Source organism: Molothrus aeneus, chromosome 6, assembly GCF_037042795.1.
Source record: "Molothrus aeneus isolate 106 chromosome 6, BPBGC_Maene_1.0, whole genome shotgun sequence".
Classification (NCBI taxonomy): domain Eukaryota; kingdom Metazoa; phylum Chordata; class Aves; order Passeriformes; family Icteridae; genus Molothrus; species Molothrus aeneus.
In genome coordinates this window covers 8,455,373-8,476,122 of record NC_089651.1, presented here as the reverse complement: position 1 = coordinate 8,476,122, position 20,750 = coordinate 8,455,373, and the positions used below count along the sequence as shown (strand labels likewise).

The 20,750-nt window shown below is 42.7% G+C and overlaps 2 protein-coding genes across 4 annotated transcripts in view; both read left to right on the top strand.

Annotated features, from left to right (window-relative positions):
- Positions 1–2,048: 2,048 nt before the first annotated feature.
- LOC136558084 (CD59 glycoprotein-like) lies at positions 2,049–8,321 on the top strand. Of its 2 annotated transcripts, none has more exons than XM_066552363.1 (4): positions 2,049–2,169; positions 4,350–4,427; positions 5,145–5,246; positions 6,740–8,321. In XM_066552363.1, the coding sequence occupies exons 2-4, from the start codon at positions 4,364–4,366 to the stop codon at positions 6,931–6,933; spliced, it is 360 nt and encodes a 119-aa protein (XP_066408460.1). In that variant the 5' UTR covers positions 2,049–2,169; positions 4,350–4,363; the 3' UTR covers positions 6,934–8,321. The 2 variants fall into 2 exon arrangements, with proteins under 2 accessions (XP_066408460.1, XP_066408461.1); XM_066552364.1 differs by lacking the exon at positions 2,049–2,169 and adding an exon at positions 2,248–2,355.
- A 4,045-nt stretch (positions 8,322–12,366) lies between these two features.
- Positions 12,367–20,750, top strand: part of LOC136558407 (golgin subfamily B member 1-like) — a 34,297-nt gene continuing 25,913 nt past the window's right edge. For both annotated transcript variants that reach the window (XM_066552821.1, XM_066552820.1), the window contains exons 1-11: positions 12,367–12,456; positions 14,882–14,939; positions 15,601–15,744; positions 16,469–16,615; positions 17,693–17,815; positions 18,396–18,563; positions 18,798–18,983; positions 19,251–19,373; positions 19,517–19,630; positions 19,744–20,065; positions 20,412–20,521. In XM_066552821.1, coding sequence (XP_066408918.1) covers positions 14,895–14,939; positions 15,601–15,744; positions 16,469–16,615; positions 17,693–17,815; positions 18,396–18,563; positions 18,798–18,983; positions 19,251–19,373; positions 19,517–19,630; positions 19,744–20,065; positions 20,412–20,521 — 1,482 coding nt within the window. In that variant the 5' untranslated portion in view covers positions 12,367–12,456; positions 14,882–14,894. The remainder of the gene's footprint in view (positions 12,457–14,881; positions 14,940–15,600; positions 15,745–16,468; positions 16,616–17,692; positions 17,816–18,395; positions 18,564–18,797; positions 18,984–19,250; positions 19,374–19,516; positions 19,631–19,743; positions 20,066–20,411; positions 20,522–20,750) is intronic.

Genomic DNA, 20,750 nt, shown 5'->3' with positions numbered 1-20,750 from the left:
AAAAACAAGTGGTGCGCCAGCCAGTGAAATAAAGAAGCTCAACTGAAAGTTGCCATGCAAGTTATTCCAGTGTTCTGGTGGTATGTTTTTCTCTCACTGTTTAATTTTTCAAGAATTATGCAAAGAATTTAAGGTGCAAAATTCAGGTCAAGTTTGAAATACCATTTATCTGCGATCATAGAGATAAACATGTGCTCTGTTGGAGGGACTCTTGCCAGATTTTGGGCAAGGACAAACAGGTAAGTGTTCAGCTGTGGCTGAAGTTCCTTGTTCCCAATTCCTCAGCTAAGTTAATTAATATGGGATTTTTTTTTTCTATAGTATTAATTGAGGGGATTCTCATTTAATAAGCTGCATCCAATAATCCAAAAGCATCTTACTCTTACATCCCTTTTTTATTTATGGCTTAAACAGAGGCAAAATCTTTTAGACAGAAAATAATATACTGAGCTAACTGATAATCAATACACCAAGAGAATCTGATGTAAGTTCTGGGTGATTTAGGATTTGCTTTAGGTTTAGTAAATAAATAGGCAGTTTAGGTGGGTTAAAAAATAAATCTAAGAATCCTTTTTAAATATAACTGGTAGTTTTACAGGAATTTCATATTGTCCTCAAGTCAGCACTGAACTTTTTTTTTTTTCCTAGATAGCATGGATCTAATTATTAGTAAAATAATTTTGGGGTCCTCATTTCTATTGCTGTTCAATGTTTTCCTGGGTTGTGAATGTTTAAATCTAGATTCAGGTACCTGTGGAGGAATGTGCCACTTTCCACTCCTGGTTTTTCCTTTGTGTGTTCTAAAACACTGTTTTCATTTGTCTATTAATTCATACCATGAGGTATCTGGGGCGACCTTAGAGCACCTTCCAGTACCTAAAGGGCCTCCAAGAAAGCTGGAGAGAGGGACCTTGGACAAGGGCCTGGGGTGACAGGGCAAAGGGAATGGATTTTAAATAATGGGTTGGATTTAGATGGGATATTGGGGAGAAATTATTTAATCAGAGCATGGTGAGGCCCTGACACAAGTTTCCCAGAGAAGCTGTGACCATCCTTGAAGTGCTCAAGGCTAGGTTGGATGGAGCTTGGAGCAACCTGGGATAGTGGAAGGTGTCCCAGCTGTGAAAAATGCAAATTGCTTATTTTTAAAATTTTAAAAGTTTAATAGTAATGGTTACAAAAATAGTAATAGAGTAATAAAAATTTGGACAATTAGGATTAGGACGATATGAGACAATAAAAACAAAGGAGTTACAGACAGTCCAGGTACCTTTTTCTGGGCAAAATAAGCCTGAAAAAGGACCCACGTTAACAGAGGATTAACCTTTAAAAGCAAGAGCCTGTTGCATATTCATACATCTCATACATTGTGCATAAATTCCATTCAAACAAAAGATTCTGTCTGGTCAGTGTCAACTTCTTGCTCATAATCCTGACGGTGTCCTCAGAGCTGAGAGAGGCAGGAAGAAGTTCGTTTCTTCTGACAAGGGAACAATAAATTCTCTTTCTCTGAAAGATTTAGGTGTCCTGTGGCTGCTAGCTTGGTGTGAGTACCTCATTCCTCTCTTAAAAAAATATCCCACATACATAGTTTCTATTTTAACATTATGTTAAAATGTTAATATATGTTAACATATGTTTTATAACCTAAAACTATATTTAACACAGTACTTAAAAGAATACATACCGCTTAACTTCTAACATAACACATATCATATTCATTTTAATATTTCCGAAAATCCAACCATAAAATAACGCATTTTCACAACTACAAAACTACGTTTACCATACTATTAAAAGGTTTAAAGGATACTGATCAATACACCATAACACATATAGTAAATATCTGCGTAGAGCCATATAATATGCACTTCTTACACCTGCCCATGGCAGGAACGAATGGTCCTGAAGTTCCCCTCCAACCCCAAAGTGGCGATGGCCACAGGACGCGTGAGGGAGGGTGGCCCACGCGTTCCTGGCAGCCTTCCCGGCCGAGACCTCCCTGTGGCCGCCCGGCCCTCGGGAGCGCTTCTCCCGCCTCGGCTCCATCAGCGGCTCCCGGCCGCCGCCCCGCCCCGGAGGCGGCACCGCCGGGAGAGGCAGCGCCGGCTGAGGCAGCATCGCCCCGCGTCGCCGCTCGCCGCGCACGGCAGGATTTGCCCGCGGAAGGTGAGCGGGACAAGCGCGGAGCAGCGGCGGCAGCACCGGGAGCCCGGCGAGGCCAAGCGCTGGCCGCGGGGGGAGCGCGCAGGTCCCGCTGCGGCGGAGGGAAGGGGCCAGAGAGCGGGAGGACGGCGGCGTTTGCCGGGAGCGCGGGGAGCGGTGGGATGGAAGTGCGTGCTCGGCCCGGGGCAGGTGCGCTGGGGCCGGGGCCGTGCCCTGAGTCACTGCGGGCGGCCGCACCGCAGTGCGCTGCGCTGCGCTCGCTGCGCGGGCCGGGCGCGGGGCCGAGGCGCGGAGCGGCCGCGCTGGGCGGTGGAACGCGGCCAGGAGGCAGCGACACCTGCTCCCCGCGGGGATGCCGCTCCCGGTCCTCTTCCCCCCGTCCTCTCCCCTGTGCCCCCACGCTGGCGTCTGCGGTGACAGCAGCAGCGGGTCTTGTCCGCTTGCCTCCTCCCTGGTGGGACTGCAGAGAAATTCTGTTTCACAACCGGGCACTGAGCCTTCCGCGCTGTGGCAGTTGCTGTCTCTTGTCATTGAGATGGGCCGGATGATACAAAAAATTTAGAAAATTCAGTTTAGGAGGCGTTTTCTTCTTTAATTTCCTCTAAGCCACATTTTGAATTGCTGTTTTTAGGTACAGTAATTGCTTTTCAAAGATTGGAATTTCCTGATTACACAATTCTGAAAACACACAACCATTATTTTCCCAGAAACAGATGCATTGGATTACTCCTGTTTTGCTGGCTCTGATGATTTTTATTCATCTGCCTTATATTTATGCTGGTCATGACTTGGTGTTGCTAAAAGGCAAAGCTGTTTTTGTCTGCTGACACATGGGTGACTGAGGACTCCTGGAGGATGGAGAGATTCCCAGGGCGGTTCTGTTTGCTGTCCAGAAGGGCTCTTGCTGTAACCACCAGACTTAACAGAGCTGCTGTAGGTCCCCATCACTGTGGAACAACCCTCTGGCACTTGAAAGGCTTCTTGCAAAGTTGTTTACCCCAGAAAATAAGCTCATCTTACACATTATGGTTTTGTTTTTTATAGTTTCCCCTCTGCTCAACAGTAAGTCATACAGAGAGGAGAAAAAAGAGAGCAGGTTGGTTTTTTAAGTCATTGGATGGGATTTCTTAAGGTTCTTTTGGATAGGTTTGGGTTTTTTGTTTGATGAGGTTTGGGACTTTTTGTCAGTAGAAAAATTAACTAAACTTAAGGTTGAGAAGCATTTAAATATTTTTTTGTTGTGAACCCATTTTGTCAAGTCCACAGTCAGTGTCCTTGGAGGAAAAAGCTCCATCCTGAAATGGTTAAGGTCTGCCATGCTAAAATCTTACATTTGCAGGCAGAATTAAGAGCAGTGACAGTTTTATTGGATGTAAAACTTGTTACCTGAATACCTTTAATATTTTGGAACTTTGAATGCCACTTGGGCTTTAAAGACAAACGCAAATCATGTCCTTCTAGCACAAGTGCGGTCCCTCTCTCCCTGCTGTGTCTGCTTGATGCCTCCTCAGAACATCCCCCTCTGCAGTAGCAGAGGTTTTTCAGCAGGAGCTGTGATTGTAGTGCAGAGCCTGTGTGCAGAAACCTGTCTGAGGACTCTGCTTTGGAGCTGCCTATGTTAAAAAAAATTCCTGACCTTACCATCTCACTGCTGCCTACGGATTGCAGCAGCCATGGAGACCTGAGCCACTGCTGCAGGCACTTGGTGAGTTATTGCCTGTGTCAGTCCCTCAGTGAGAGGGAGAAATTTTGGGAGAGGAGAGGCAAAAGCTCCTGCAGAGCAGCCAAACCTCTTGCAACTCCATGAGAGAGGAGAAAGGAGAGCAGTCTGGCTCCAGGCTTACTGGGGAATTGCTAAAAGAGAAAAAGCATTTGAGACCTTTCTTTTTGTTAGGTGCATTTGTAGCTGTGAGAAACTGGGAGGCCTGTTGAGTGGTGTAATCAGAGAGGAGACCCATCTGAGCCTGTCAGGGCTCAAATGTCAGTTCTGAGAATAAAAATCCTATTCTCAGAATAAAAATCCTCCCTTGGAAAGTGCAGTTATTTTTCTCTCTTGTGTTTCCCTGTTTTTCCTGGACAGTGCTTTCACTTTTATACTGAAACAAGTTTTGAAACCTCGGTTCATCACTGGGCACTTTGCTTTTAAATAGAATAAACTTCTATTACCTCTTTTATGCCCTCAGATTAGGGAAGAAGCATGACCAAGATGAACTGCATCTTGCTGACCACCTGCATTGTTCTGATTGCTTTTTGTGGCTCTGGTGAGTAGAAGAGAGGGACTTAGTGGTTTAATGTTATGGCAGAGGCTGAGAAAATCATGGAAAAAAATGCCAGAGGGAGGAAAACCAGTGAGAAAGGCCTGGATTAGTTAATACCACTGTGGGGAATGTCAGTAACCATCGAAGCAGGGCTCAGTTTCTGTTCTGATTGTCTTGGGTCAAGACAATCAGAACAGGAGATTCTCAGGAGAGAGAATCGGGGTAGGATGTGATGCTGCAGAAAACTGGTGTTTTGCTGCTAGAAAATGGGATTCCTCTTGTGTGAATTGGAAACTAGTGTGTAGTATGAGAGGGAAAGGAAATGGAATTAAAAAATGGATAGAAAAAAACTCAGCTGCAAGTATCTGTCATTGCCTGGAAAAGGCAGTGTTCAAGAGCAGATTAAAGGAGCAAACGAACATCTTGTTCTGCAGGTAGATAATGGTGTTTTTAAAAGTGACATAAATACATGCTTCAAGATGTGCCTATCAAAATTGCCAGCCTCAACTGGTGCACTGACATAAGCTTGTCAATTTTAACTGAAGTCTTGAGTTTAACAATTTTAGCTGAAGTCTTGAGCTTAATAACCAGGCATATGTTTAGTGACAGTTAGATGCAGATAAGTGATTCTTCTTTTTTTTTTTTTTTTTTCCTTTTCCTTTTTAATGCTGCTGTCTCAGTAGTTTAATACTCAGTGAAGATAAACCCTTGTTGTCTTAGGTTCTGCCTTAAGATGTTACCACTGTGATAACAGCCCTACCCTGTGCAGGACCAACAGCACCTGCTTAGCAACTGAAGACACTTGCTTGCAGTTAAAATTTGGTATGTACAGTGTCCCACAGACCTAAAATAACCCACTTGGATCAGCTTTCATTGCCTGGACACCTCTAATCTGGCCCTAGCATGCATATCTCAGCCTCACTCAAAAGGAACTTGCAAATACTCTTTAAGGTCATGCTTATATCCAAGCAATAATGTAATGGTTTAGATATGTGAATTGTAGCTATACAAGCATGTACAATAAATAGCTGTATATCCAAATTTAAAAAATAAGTAAACAAACAAACAAAAACCCACACAAGGGAGCTGGAAAAAAATAAAGACAGCATTGAGTTTCAAATATAAATTGTTAGTCTTTGAAAACAGATAAAGGATGCGTAGCCCACAAAATAAAGCTGCAGATGAATGGCTCAGTCGTTTATGAATTGACACTATTAACATAAATTCTCTTTTCCTGAGGGTGAAGTGATTTGTGTCTCAGGATGGACATCTTTAACTAGATCAGGTTGCTGAGAGTCTGGCCTTGAATGTTTCCAGGGATGGGACATCCACCACTCCTCTTGACAGTCTGTGCCAGTGTTTTACCACCCTCATCTACTCTTCCAGCTCTGTCTTCTGCACATTCTTCACTGAGAGCCCTGTCAAGTGCTGGCTCAGGCTGTCAGGGCAGTGCTGGAGTCCCCATCCCTGCAGGGATTTAAAGGCCATGTGGATGTGGCACCTGGGGACATGGGTTAGTGGAGGGCTTGGCAGTGCTGGGTTAAAGATTGGGCCTGATGATCTCAGTGGTCTTGTTCAGCCCAGATGGTTCTGTGAATGCAGGCTGAGCTGGCTGGTGATGCCGGGTATCACTCAGGATCCACCCTGTATTTCCCAGTGGGTAAATTGGATACACGCTGCTAAATTCCTAGTGGAAGCAAATTTGGAAACTTCTAAACACTTGAACTTAAAAAAGGAAGTGCATGGCTGTGGCAAAAACAAATCTGTAGGGCTGATGCTGGGGGGCACAAATGGCCCATGAATTGCAAGACACAAGACTTTACCAAAAGTGTCTCTTCTGGGGAGGGTGAGAGACAGATCACAAGCCCAGTGATCTGTCCCTGAAATTTCATGTCAGGTTCTCATTTCCAGTTTGCTACAAAATTGGGGGTACATTTTATAGCTTATTAGCTACTGCTGTGCAGAGTGCTGTGTGTGGGACTGTGGTCAGACCTTGCACTCTTTGCGCAGAATATTTCTTGGTAGGAGGTTTGTGCTGCATCTGTGCAACATTTCTGGGTGTGGAGTCACAGAACCAGACCATGCAGCTTCTGCCTCCCTCCGCTGCCCCCTGATGCCATGGCAACACAGACCACAAGGCCTCCATCCAATTTCTGTGTTTACACCATGGGCCCTGTCACAGATTGAGCTTTGCCCTCTCCTCACAGTTTGATTCTCTATAACAGTGGCAGTCTAAGCACTGCTTCTCTCTCAGTACGAAAAACGGTGTTACTGTCAATGCTCTCTTAATCTGTTTAATTTTTTTTGTTCCATAGGTAAATTGAGAACTTTCTCCTGCTGGAAGACATCCCAGTGCAATGTGAATGAAATTGCTGATTCCTTCCTGTTGGATAATTTTGAATTCTTTTGCTGCCAATATGACCTGTGCAATGAGAGTGCAATTACTGGGGTTAACAAAGCAGCCTTCAGTATTGCTTCTGTAATGGCCATGTTATGGATGCTCCTGTAATAATCCTGATTTGTAAGCTGTCCTTTCAAGATGAAGTTATACAAAAGCATTAACTCTTTTCTATATAGCATATTTTCAACTCCAGTCCATAGGCAGAAATATTCCTGTGTAATTTTTGTTTCCCAAGGTTCTGTCTGTTCTGTTCTGTGTGTTGTTATCACTTAGTGGGTGTTTTGTTCTGTCCCCCTGCTCATGGGGAAGATCAGCTCTAGGGAAGTCATGTTACCTTGTGGAGAACCTGGGCAAACTCCAGTGGGTGATGTGAAGGAGAAGGAACACTACAGCTTTTCTGCTGGAAACTGTCATTTTTTTCCTGTCCCATAAACGGTCATTATTTTTAGTTGGCATTTCTGTGGGTTTTGATTTGTTTTGCTTTGGATCCTCCTTGTCACAAACCAAGCAGTGCCCTCAACACAAGAAGTGTTGGATCATAAGTGTACCTTGCTGCAGTCTTTGTGATGAATATGGAAATATTCAGTTTCAAGTCATGTAAATACTTTGTTCCCATCACTGTACCTGTTTTTTTTTCTGCAAGCCAATGATATAACCTTGTCAAGTGCTGTTATTTTGGGAGAAAGCATCGACATTTCTTAAGCCAAAACCAAAATATTGCTGTAAGTGAGAAACACTTCTCGTTTTTTTTTTAATATATATATTTCTGTGAGCATGTAGACAACATGTGATAGCTTCTTTTTGGATTTTCCTAAAATGCTTAGGATTTTAAGTGAGCATGTGCTTTGCACTGAGTATTTATTGGTATACTGAAAATCAATTATAAAATGCTAAGGAGTTGAAATGGCACATGTAGTTTATTTCCCCACCTAGTTTGCTTCTGGGTTTTGTTGAAAACAGTGACATGTAAACTTAACCCTTCAAGCTTCCACCTAAGAGTATTAAAATCTTGCAGAACTAATTTTCCATAAATGGCAATGCACAGTATAGGTGTGTATTTATATAGCATGAATAATACCTGCTCCATCTCTAGGTGTGAGAGGTCAAATTCTGAAATACTTACATTGCTCTGCTCCGTGGTGGAGACAGACCTTGGGACAATCTCTGGTACCTGGGGACCCTCTCAGTCAGGTGGGATGCCAGATCCTCCTTTTTCTTCTTCTGGAGCTGCTGGCATATCCTTGCCAGAGTTGTGTCCATTGCCAATGGGATATCCTCTTCCTGAGGACCCTCACTTGTGCTCGTGACACCAGTGACACCAGTGACACCAGTTCACCAGTCACAACAAGGGTGTTGTTCCAAATCCCTGATGTAATCCACAATGTACCTTTTGGTTGAGTTTATTGTAGCTATGAAAGTGTCCTGGGATCTTTCCCATCACTCTAAATACAGAAGTTGTCCTGTCTTTGATAAATAAAAATGTCAAAAAAGAAGAATGTGGAGTGTGTGGTGATTTATTGGTATTTACAGCTGGATAGGACTCCAGTTGTTTCCATGGGAGATGCATCCATGCTTCCCATCCAGAGACTCAGCAGGTTCCAAGTAGACTCTCCTTCCTTATTTTTATTTCCCACCTAATTAAAAACAGACACTGGAAGACAGCAATTTCTGCACAATGACTTTTTCCATTGCTGCAGCACCATTTGTCAAACTCAGGCTCATTTCTGGTGAAAAAGTATTAAAGCACTGACTCAGTATAAACTGGGGGAAGGTTTGTAGCAGAGAGGTATCTTTTGTTGGATAAGGTGATAGATTCCTGATAGATTCCTTATGCTTAAATCATCCTGATGGCAGCATTTTTTCTCTATTATATTGTCAATGTCTCTTTTTTGATGGTACTTTTAAACTTCATTGCTGTATGGCCTGCATACATAAAATATTCTCCTTTTTGTTAAGTGCAAAAAGAAGCTCTGTATTTTGTGTGTCAAATCTTCAAGCAATCATTTTTACCATTTCTTTTTTGATGGCCTTGAACACTTTGTCTAAATTATACTTCTTTGTTTCTCTTCTAGAAGCAGCCTCAGCAATGAGTCCTTGTGTTTTAAATGTGTTACTTTCTTTTTGTAAAGATCAACCAGAACGTGATTTAATTCCTGTCAGGTTTGCATTTTCTGAGTCTGGCTGTGCTGAGTGCTGAGCTCTCTCCTGCTGGTTCTTGAACAGTGGCTGCTCCTTGAACTTTGGCATTTCTCCCCCTGCAGCTGCCGTGTTATGCCCAGATTTGCTGGCCAGTCCACAAAGAGGACCATTAAAACCAAGAGGGACATGAAAACTTTAGTTCAAGTATTAAAATATTGAAATTTGTTCTACCAGGACTCCCAAGTCCTCTGCAAAGCTGTTTTCCCCAGGTCAGCCCCCAGCCTGTGCTGGTGCCTGGGGTGATTCCCAGCCTTTGGGGTGGGTGTCACAAAGTGGTGCCTGAAACCCAGGGACTCCTGGCTTTGGGCCCCCCTCAGTGGGAACATCAGCCAGACGCTGTGTGTGCTTCAGCTGTGTCCTCTAAGACCCAGGATAACGCAGGGTAACTCAGGGTGAGCAGCTGTGCAGAGGTGTCTGTTGCCCCCTGCAGTGAGTGCTGGGTAACTTGTCGCTGTTGCCGGGGTTGCTTTGGTTTTATTTTGTCATTTTCTGAGTGGTTTGCTCTGTTCTGCATTAGTGGCATGACTAAAACCCCATCCTTTGAGTGCGCTTTTTGTGCCACTACACATCATTTATGTACTAATGGTCATCTGATCATCCAAGAATATTCTTCCCTACATCTACTTCTCATAACCAGCAGTCCTTTTTTTGGGGGGACACACAAGTTATAGAGGAACAAGAAGGAGAAGGTAACAAATGGAAGCGTCAGCAACAGCAGGAATTCATTCTTGTGATCTGTTTTTAGCATGAATTCCTCCTCCAAGTCCTCATGGTGATGACCGGGTGTCCTTTGACTTGAACTTGGGCATGGAGAGAGCTTGGGAGCCTCCTGGTACTGGTAGGAATGTGGGGCTGATACACCTGGTTGAGAAGAATTTGGCTTTATCCTGTGTGAAATCAGTTTTACCATCCCTCATCAAAGATGAGGTGGCATGTCCCCATGTTATTTCAGGATGCAAGAAATTGTGAAAAGAAGCAGATTCATGGGGAAAAAACTGACAGGCAGAGCAAGCAATTTCCTCCCACTGCTTTTTGGTGTGAGAGGAATGAGGAGGCTGACCACTGAGCAGCTTTATTTTGTAAAAAGGAGTAGCTAAGATAACACAATAGTCCCAGCAGAGAGCTGCACATTAAGTACCTCACTGTTGCACTAACTGGGGCATCTGGATACTGCTGTAATATAAATATTAAATGCATTGAACAAAAGTGGTGTTCCTCCAGCTGGAAGAGAGTTTAATGTGTCTGAATCTTTGTGTGTCTCCAAGGGCTTGGATCTCACTGGTAAATACAGTCCTAAGCTGGCATCAGAGCAGGGGAGTTTGCCTGTGCCTAAACATCCAAGAAAGCCCTGTCTGTGAGATTCCCATGTTTATTGAGGCAGAAACAAGCACACTGCACTTTCTGACTCCACACAAGGTGAATATTGCACTAACAGCACAGTGCTAACACCATTCTGCATTCTGGAGGGGTAGAAGGGAGTGATTGATTGGCTGGGAGATCCCCAAAAGGAGTGTGTTGTCATCTCCACTCCCATCCTTCCAAGAATAATTTGTACATTGGGATAAAATGAAGACCTGCAGATGATTGTTATTTTTATCAGTATGACAACTTACAGCATAGGGAAAACTGTCCTGGAGCCTAGGAAAGGGCAAATTAAAAATACTTTTGGTTTCTTTCTCCTAAGTGGAATGAGTAAAAACAAAAGGATTTGGAGCAAAGTTCCCCTCCCAGATAAGGAAATCTCTGCATGTGATCCAGTGTTGGCTCTATTTAAGGGATAAGCAGTCTTGAATTCATTTAGATGCTTCTGAACCCATACCCCAGCACCTTGTGAGTCCAGCTGAGTTATTCATGGCACACTAGTGCTGCTCAGGAATGCCAGCTTCACCATTCCTCACTGCACAGGGTTGGTTTGGTGCTTGTACAATTCAAACCAGCCCCTCACACCATTTTGGTAGGTAGGGATGGAAGTGCAGCACCTGCACTGCTGTTTTCTCCTCTCTCACAGGTATTCAGAGATGCTGCTGTGGGACAGGTTTGGAGAAAAGCTATGGAGACACCACAGGATGGGGATAAAATCCCAAAAGGTACAGATTGAGAGGATGGATGTTGTGGTCAGATTCACAATGGAATTGGTTTTGGAGACTGCTGCAAACCACAGAAACCTTATTCTCCAGAGCATTCTCCAAGGAGTGCTCTGTGCCACATGCAAGCCTGTGGTTCTGGAGTTCACTCCATGCTCAGAGTCCTATTTCCAGAGGTGCTAAAGTCTTGCAGGGATCTTCAGGCACCCATCATCATCATCAGCTGTCAGGTTCCTAAGCGGTGAGGGCTTGGGTGACAACATGCACAGTGTCACCATTTAGCTCACATCTGATAGGAGCAACGTTAAGAGTGTTGCACCAGGAAAAGATTAAAGAGATTAAAATGAAACAGCCACATTTTGAAATCAAATGACTTTTAAAGTCTGATGGGTTTCTTCTTTCCTGCTCCCAGTCATGGTAATGCTGTAGGATCCGGTGAATTGAGGTTTATTCTCTGTTCTGTGGGATGAAGTGATGCTTGTCTGGGGAGTGGTGGGGCTGTAGCCCAGAACCCAGTGCCAGTTATCTCTAGAAATCTGCAGTTTGCACACAGATAACAGGAGTATCTAAAAGATTACAAAATGCAAAATATCAATGCTGCTGCTGCTGTCAGATACGAGGCAGTTTCCTTTTGTACCTGCATCTTTTACCCTATAGCAAGCTGGAGGTGGTTTTCCTTTTTTTTCTGCTTAGAAAAAGGATTTTCAATCCATTCCTCTCCCTGCCAGTGAGATCAATACAACTATTGTTACGAAAAATCCCTTTCCTAATAATACAGCAGCCAGTTTTTCTAGTATGAAAATGTTTTAACTTTATTTATAAATGCCTCTTAATTATATTGTACACTGCAATGTACTGAGCTGGTGGAATTTTACTGGAGACTTTGACATTGCTCATGTAAATGTAACAAACTAAAGGAGAGTCTAAGCTGGAACGAAGGCCTTGGGGTAAGGGCTTTAAATTGAAGGAAAGTGAGTTTAGAGTAGACATTAGGAAGAAATCCTCTCCTGTGAGGGTGGTGGTGAGGCGCTGGCACAGGTGAGTAGTTAATAAATACGTGGTAATGTGTAGAGAGAAGCGTGTTTGGCTTGTAGTTCCCTGCTTCCTCACAGAAAAACGGGAAAAAAGTTTGGGAATTCTGGGAGCTCCGCTGGCCTCCCGCCCACAGCGCCGTGAGGGAGGCGGGCGCTCCTCCGCGCCGCCAGGGGCCGCTGCGCCGGGGGCGGGGCCGCTCCCGGTGGGCGCGGCCGGGGCTCGGGGCCGCAGAGGCGGCGGCGACGGGGCCGCGTCGGGGCTGAGGGGGCTCGGCGGGCTCGGGGGCCGCGGCCGCCCCTCCGCCGCCCCGCAGGTGAGTGCGGACATGGCGGCCACGGTAAAACCCTTGCCCTCCGCCGGCAGGCCCGCCCGGGCCTCGGCCGGTGCGAGCCCGCCCCGCGGAAACCCTGAGGGAGAAGGCGGCGGAGGTGGGGGGGCGCTCACTCCCATTGCCGGGCGCTGATGGAGCCGGGCAGGAGGGGTTGGGAATGTGGGAGAGGGTGTGGAAATGACTCTTTGGAGTTCTCTACGCCCCACATGCACCTGCTCTGCTCTGCTCTGTAGTTTCTCCACTTGGTCACTCTTAGAAAATAGTGCTTCCCTTGTATTATATGTATATTTGTATATAATATATTTAGTATGGAAAATAAGTAACAATTCATATTAATATTTTAATGTGGTCAGTGTGACTAAGAGATCGTGTTTATAACAGGTGCAAGTAATAGCTATATGAATGTCTCAATATATTTTACAGGGTGTGTGTGGTTTGGTTAACACTGCTTCAGTTTGTGATGTGTGTTGTATGTTCGTGCAGATTTTGGCCAGGAGCTTTTAGTTCATATGTGGCACAGATTTCTTGAAAACAAACTTAATTTGTTCAGCAAAAGAACCAGCATCTTGGTGGGTGAAAGCAAAAGTGTGCGGTTACTAGAAGAAAACAATAAAAATGGTTTCCTTTCAGTGGATCTGTTGCCAACACCAAATTATTTCGGGGAACGGGTTTCAAATAATCTTAGGTTTAGCTGAATTGTTACACAGTTTGTTTTCCTGCTGCAGGCCTGTGGCAGAGAGGAGGGAGGGGCCTGCCATCACCTTCCTCAGTATGAGAGCTGGAACGAGCTGCTGCCCGAATCTGTCATGTGCCCCTGGTGCTGGGCCCTGTGCTCTCTGATTCAGGGGACTGAGGAGACTGGAAAGTGCCCAGATGAATAATACGAGATTAGGGGTTTTTTTTAGCTGGATTTGGCTGCAGCTGGTAGGGGATGATGATTTAGGAAGGCAAAGCTGCCGCTGGGGCTTTTCTTTTTGGTAACATTCTGTTGTGATCAGAGCTGAAACCTCAGTTGGATTCTGAGCATTAAGAGAAAGTTGTTTTGTAAAATTAAGCAGCATCTGTTGTGTCTCGTGGAAGTTGTGGAAGATAAATAGTTGAGGGGTTGCAGCTTTAACTAAAAGAGTTAAAGAGTTGAGGGATTGCAGCTTTAACTAAAGATTGCAGCTTTCACTTGCTGTCTGTACCCCAGAAAAAAAGCAAACCCCATCCTTGGTCGATTTCAAGCCAGGTAGGAAAAGCCTGATCAGTTCTGTTTCCCAACTTGATTTGGAAAACTTGTCAGTGTTTAGCGTCACTGATGTAAATAAAAATACACCAGGAAGCAGCAATTGAGGTGTTGGGGTAGGAATGCTGGCAGGTGAGACCAAAATGGTTCTGTCAGTCAGAGCTGGAAATGAGCTGAAATATTTACAAATGCCCCACTGTGTTCCATCTAGTGAGTCATTCTGGCCTCTTTGTACCTGGGGAACCCTTTGGTGTGCCTGGCAGTGAGCTTTTCACTGGGAACAGGTTTGAGGTTACAGCTCTGCAGTAAAGAGAGGAGAGGTTTACTTACAGGTTCTGCAATTCCCATCCCCACACCCATGGCTTGTTTGATTTTAATGTTAGGAGAGATCCTTAGGAGGATCCAGCCTGGAATTGTAGGTGATATGGGTTGCAGTCTGTGATTCCTGGGTTAAGCTTTGGAGTGGTGAACTGCTTTAAAGGCAGCCCCTGCTATCAGGCTGCATTCTTTCAAAGATAAGCTGTGTGCTAGTGCTTACTATGACCTGCTTTCCAAACTCAGGCCTGCTCTGTGGATGTGTGGTTCACAAGTCTGTAACAAGAATGGGAAGGACACATGATTTTCCTCTGGGTGTTGCTAATGGAGAGTGACAATTACTGAGCAGGTGCAGTGCTGGTTGTACTTTTCAGATAAGCAGCAGTCACAGCAATTCAAGCAGTTTGATGTTATTTGATGGTTTTAGCCTTAATGTGTGATTTTTTTAGAAATCTGTGTCGATGTAATTCCTACTTTCCTGCAGGGACAGGCAGTGTTTAAGGTCAGGTTAAATATTAGCAAACTATATGTGGTTTGTGTCTTCTATTTATATGTTGGAGAGGCAGCTGTGCAGAATAATACTCCATGGCATTTACTTTTTAAAGACTTCTCTGGATTATTTTTGGAAGTATTGGCACTTTACTGACTGGCAGTTTTTAGAAAAGGCATGTTATGCATATTTTGTACATAATGAGAAGTGTTATTTCTCAACAACTGGTGGTATAGTGGAGATCAGAGGTGCTGTCAGAACTGAGCAAATCCCTCTCAAGCATTTCAAAATGAGGTACACAGAAGTAGGAATTAATTACAGTTATTTGAGTCCCTGATACTTACTGTGGTATTATTTCATTTATTTTTCTGTAGCCATCGTGGAACTATGTGGAAATGGGGTAGTGGAGATGATTCTCCTTCCAAAACAGCAGTAAGTACTGAATCACTATTAATATCCTTTTAAGACTCTCTGACACAGAGAATCTTTCATTTTTTATTCACTAACTATATGTATTTTCTCTTTTATAAAGCAGTTGCTTGACTGGTTTTACCATGACAGTTCTAGGGCTCTAAAAGTCGGCTTGTGTCCTTGTTTCTTATCTCCTTGATGTTTAATCTCTCGTGCCTTCCACAGCTGTTGTGCCTGTCCTCACTCTGCTTATCCTGCCTTAAGAAAACATCTGTAGGAGTTACATAAGCTCCATCCTCAGGGCATCTTTGGGTAGAGTAGGTTCAATATCAATATTTTATGGGTATTTATTTTATTTAGCAGCACTGTTGGCTGTCACAACACAAATCAAGGGAATGAGGAAGTTCAGGTGTTCATACCTAGAATGCTTGGATGGTTTTGCTGTATTTCAAGCCAAGCTTGCTAAAGCAGCTCATAAGGTTTAGAATTCCATGTGGCCTGGTAAAACCAGCCTACTGTGAGTATATATAAGCCATGGAAGTTTTAGCATTGCATTTACTGACTGTCGTAATGAAGTGGGACACCAAGTGCAGGCACTTGAGGGGCAGTGCAGTGTGCCCCATTTGGCTTTTGGGAGGCACCCAGGATGTCCCCAGGCTGAACATTCCCTGGGTCTCTGCAGGCTGCAGGCTCCAGGGACGTGGGAAGCGCGGCGGTGACGGATCTGACGGAGCAGCTGACGAGCACCGAGCAGCTGCTGGCACAGCTCAAGGAGCTTGTCAGGGAGAAGGATGCTGAGCTCCGGAGCAAAGACCTTCAGTTAAAGGTACTGAGCGTGTGCTCATGTCATAACCATTGTTGAAAAATCCCCTTCAGTCCTTTTTTGTCATGTTTTGCAAGATTCTAGTCTGTTACAGCAGCTCTGGGATGGTCACAAGGAGCTATTCTGGGCTCTGGACATTGCTGCTGGCTCCCAGCATGTGTTCTGTCACAGGATTGAGCTAGAAGGAATTTATATCTAATATCATGAAGGCTTTTTTGGGGGCTTGTTACTCTTTTTAAAAAGTCATAAGGTTTATCTCTTCCTAGGAGAGATTTCTTTCTGCCCTTTATATCTGTGGATGTGAACAGCCAAGTGTTAGAATACTGCATGTTGTAAAACTCATTGTATTTTGAGTTCTCTAAAAAAAAAAAGAAATAAGATTTTACACTTTCATGAAGGTGTCTGTCTTTTTGTATTTTTTAATGAAAAAATAATTCTTCTCATTAAAAAGTCAAGCCTAGAATTTGTATTGCTATGAAAAAAATAGGGAAATTTATATAATAATGTTTTGAATTCTATACAGTATATAATCACCATGTGCAGAAAGTTTAGATAAAGAAGAGAATATTTAAATAATGAAAATGAAAATTGGAATGTCTCTTCAGGGAAGATATTTTTCGTTAATCACTTCAGATTTCTCCCTCTCTCATTTTTTTTTGATGGAAGAATTGAAGGAGGCAGTTGTCCATGTAGCTAATTTAGTCTGTCATGACTTTGATGTTTGTAGGAGGAGAAGGAATCTGCTGATGCCAAAATTTCCAAGCTGAAGCTGCAGAACAAAGCCAAGGTTGCATCATTAACCTCGCAGCTGGAAGAACTTAAGAAGCAATTACCAGTGGCAGGAGGCTTAGAGGCCAAAGCAGAGCCAAAAAAGGTAAGGTGTTCTCATATCTGAAAGCAGATACAATTTCTGGGGTGCTGTAGGCTGTTTTCCATGCTGGACTCAATGGGGAAATTCAAATTTTGAGCTGAGTCAGGTTAGGATCAAGGTAGACTGAGTGGGTGCTGTCAATTCATCTGTGTTTCTATTTAATTCTTTTATTTTTCAGTAGAAATCCAGAAAATTGCACACTCCCTTCAAATTGTTTTAGTAAAAATTTCTCACTCCTTCATCCTATTAGCAATTCAAAGTTTTGACACATGTTAATCAGGCAGATAAGGTCTGGAGAAGAAATGAAAACAAAAGCTGGCTTGTTCCTTAGGAAATGGATAACTGTCCTTACTAGCAAAATGTGAATTCAGTGCTGGAAAGTGACAGGTGTTTTACTGTTAACAAGGAAGTCTCAGATGTGTTTGGAGTAAGACAGTTGTGCAAGTAGACTTGTATTTCTTCAGAGTAGGACTTTCTATAGCTTCTAAAATAACTTCAATGAGGCTTTGGTTTTTCAGGGAGATATGTATTTTAAAGCTGTGCTGGAAGGGAAAGGTAACAATCAGTTTGTTGCAGTCCCTAGTTTTCCATAAAAATGTGCAGTAACTATTTATTCTTCTGATCTTCTTTTGGCTGACAAAGCATACTTAGCAGTTGGTTTCTTGTAATGGCAGATAATTTCTATAAAACAGCAATTACAACTGGGGAAAGTGTGATTAAAAGCATGCTTAGGAATGGTTGAATTTCCTTTTTTCCTCCCAGTAGTCCTGTTTTCCCTCTGATATGTATGGACTACACTTGCCAGATTATTTGAGTTTCAATTGCCAAAGAAAGTGAATGTCCTTGCTGCACATTCCAGTCCACTTTTTAGCAGTAATTATCATGAATAATTTAAATACAAAGACTTTTATAAGCTTAATACAAATTCTGTGCCAACTTCTACATGGAATATGAAATATGGAAGAGAACTGAAACAGGGTCTGTGAGTAAAGTCAGCTTTTTTCATCAATATTATCAGACTAAGTAGAGGTACAGAATCCAGGAGTTACCTATTCAATGCAAACCTCTCTGTTTTTGCAGGCATCAAAAGATGGAGACCAGGAAAATGCTGCAGCAAATCGAGGGAAAATATTAGTGCTGAGAAGGAGAATTGAAGAGCTGGAATCCCAGATCACACAAAAAAATGAAGAGTTACAGAAAAAGGTGGTGTTTTGTATGACATGACTTTTTACCTTTGTGGTGTAGGATTATGTTTGAATATGTTTATTGAAGTACATATTTAATTCTGTGCTACTGAAGAGCCATTGGATTTTTGTGTTGAGGAATTGTTATGTTACAGCCTCAGCAAGGGCAGTGGGAATTCTGTCATTGTGCCTTCAGTGAGCAGGGAATCCTGGATGAATGGAGAAGGATACACAAAGACATGCTCTGTGGGTCAATGTTGTATTTAAATCTTGCATTTTGAACAAAAGCACTGCTTTGTTTCAGTTTTCCTCATTGAAAAAATAGGTCATAACAAGAGGAAATGTAGGCAAGAACTGATTTAATGTTATGGTGTTTTGTGGACACAACTTCCCTGGGGATGGTGGCAGGAATGGAATGCTGCAGAGTTTGAGAGAGAAAGGTTCAGTAAATAATGATTACATTTCAAACAGAACCACTTATACATCTGATTGTAATTTTTGGAGTACTCTAACACAGGCAGTAAGGAAATGATGCAGACCATTCTTCTGTGCTGGAGATGGAAGCACAGAGCCCAAAGAATTCTGCCTTTTCACCTCAGGATGCTGAGCTGGAGGCGCAGCGCGGCCGTGGGGCTGACATGGATGCCATGCTGGCAGAGAAGGAGAAGAGGCTGGCTGAAAGGGATGCTTACATCAGGGATTTGCAGGTGGCCTGTGGATCCAGTGATGCTGCCAATGAAATATTCCTGCCCAATGAGGAATTGAAGGTATGTTAGCAGCTCAGTTATAAAATCTCTGTAGAGCTTTCAAGGAACCAATGAATTTGATATGTTATGTAGTCAGTCCCTCTCTGAAATACAGTTAATTCATGTGACTAAAAATTCTTTATTGACTACCTTAATTTATATATATTTACTTGCTTATTTTGTTCTTACCAGGGAGAGGCTTCATGATTGCTGTATCATTTTTCTGCTAATTGTCTTTTGGTTTGCATTGTAAAGAACCAGCTGGCAGCTAAAGAGTCATCACTGCAAAGCATGGAGATTCTGGTGCAGAACCTTACCAAGAAGGTGGGAGACAGTGAGGAAAAATGCAGCTTGTTCCAGGAGCAGATCGAGAGTCTGAAAAACGTTCAAAGCAAGGAAAGAGAGCATTTCCAAGGAAAAGAAGCTAAATACATGGAAAATGTAAGTAAATGCAGGATTCCAAAAGTTATATCCAGTTCTTAGGAAAAGTAGAATACAAGTGTTTGAGGAGGAGGCTTATAATTGGGCTTAGTTGTTAGAAACTTGCTAGGAATGAACATAAGTGACTAATTAGTGTATTTAATGTTACTGGAAGCAAAATTCAAACTTAATTTGGAATCCATTATCTTTCTGTACCTTCAGTTACTTCAGTGTGGTTTTGCTATAGTTTGTTGGCTGGTTTCATATTTATTTTCTTTTTGGTTTTAGATACGTGTGTTTCAAAATATTATCCAGGAAAAGGAAAAGGAGCTGGAAGCACAGAGGGAAAAGCATGAGCAGGAGCTTTTTAGATTAGCTGCTAAGTCTGATGCAAGTGCTGACCTAGAACAGGTATGTTGCTCTGGAAACTCAGCAGCTTGAATTGGGAGTCATGTAATTACTAAACTCTGTGACACAGTTCAAGTGTCTGGTTGGGAGAATAAAAATAAGCCTTTTATGGATTGCTTGATTATTGAACTTTTTATTTTTGGTAGCTACTAAAGGCTTTGAAACAGAAGCTCCATGAAAAGGAAGAAGTCATGCTGGGAAGAACACAAGTGATTGATGTCCTGCAGAAAGAGCTGGATGCCAAGGACCAGCAATTGAAAGTAAGAAGTGCCATAAGTAGGAGGACAGGTATAATGTTTGACAATGGTAGGAAAAATACTTTGCATTGAAATTAAAAATGTTTTCTGTGCTGTTTTTTTTTTTTTTTAAACAGGAGAATAATGAAAACCTGAAACGTCTTCTGTCTGAAAAAGAAAACCTCCAGTCTAAACTGGATGCTGAGAAACATGTAATGAGAGCTCAATTAAAAGACATGATGGAGAAACATGAGCTTGAAATGACAAAAGTTAAGGCGAAATACAATGCTGAACTGCATGAAATTCAAGAGAAACATGAAACTGAGCTGCAAGAGAAGGACCAGGCCCTGGTTCAGCTTCAGAAACAAGTGGCAGAGTTGAGTGCTGGTGGACAGAGTAACTCCAAAGAAGTCAAAGATCTGGAATCTATAACCAAAGAGAAGGTGGAAGAACTGGAAGGTATCCTATTGAAACAGTTATCACTGACACTATTAAAGGTTTCTTTGCCCCAGACTTCTACGTGTTTTGAGCCAATTTCATACTTAGTGCAATTAGAACTACATGAAACTTGATGGAATGTTATTGCCACAGTAATTAAAGGGATCAATTACTATAATAATGAGGGTTAGAGGATTACCAAGATAATCACATGAACTGTAAATTTCTCATTGTGTCTTAATTCTTATGTTTTTCTGTAAATGCTGTTGTCTTGTGTGTGTAGCTTCCAGTTGCTAAAGGAATTACACACAAGGTTTGTATTAATAATCTCTGCTGTTTTAAATAATTCCTGCTTCTTGTTTCTTAGTCCAAGTGAAATTGAAAACAGAAGAGGCCAGCAAATCTGAAGCCAAGTTTTTGAAAATAAAGGCTTGGTCTAAATCAAGAATCAAACAGCTGGAGGATGAACTGAAAAATGTATGTGTAGCTTTGTGTTTAAGGCTCTCTGTCTTTCTCCAACTACTGTGCTTAGAGTTTTGATGAAAAAGTAAACTGTGGTGCAAATAGAATATTAAAATTGCTTGCTTTATGAATTAAGGTTTGAAAATGGAATGGACATAAAGTGTTGATACAAGATGTAGTTTAAATAAAAAATAGTACAAATTGTGTTACCAGCATTCAGGAGTAAATTTGTTAGAGAGAGCTG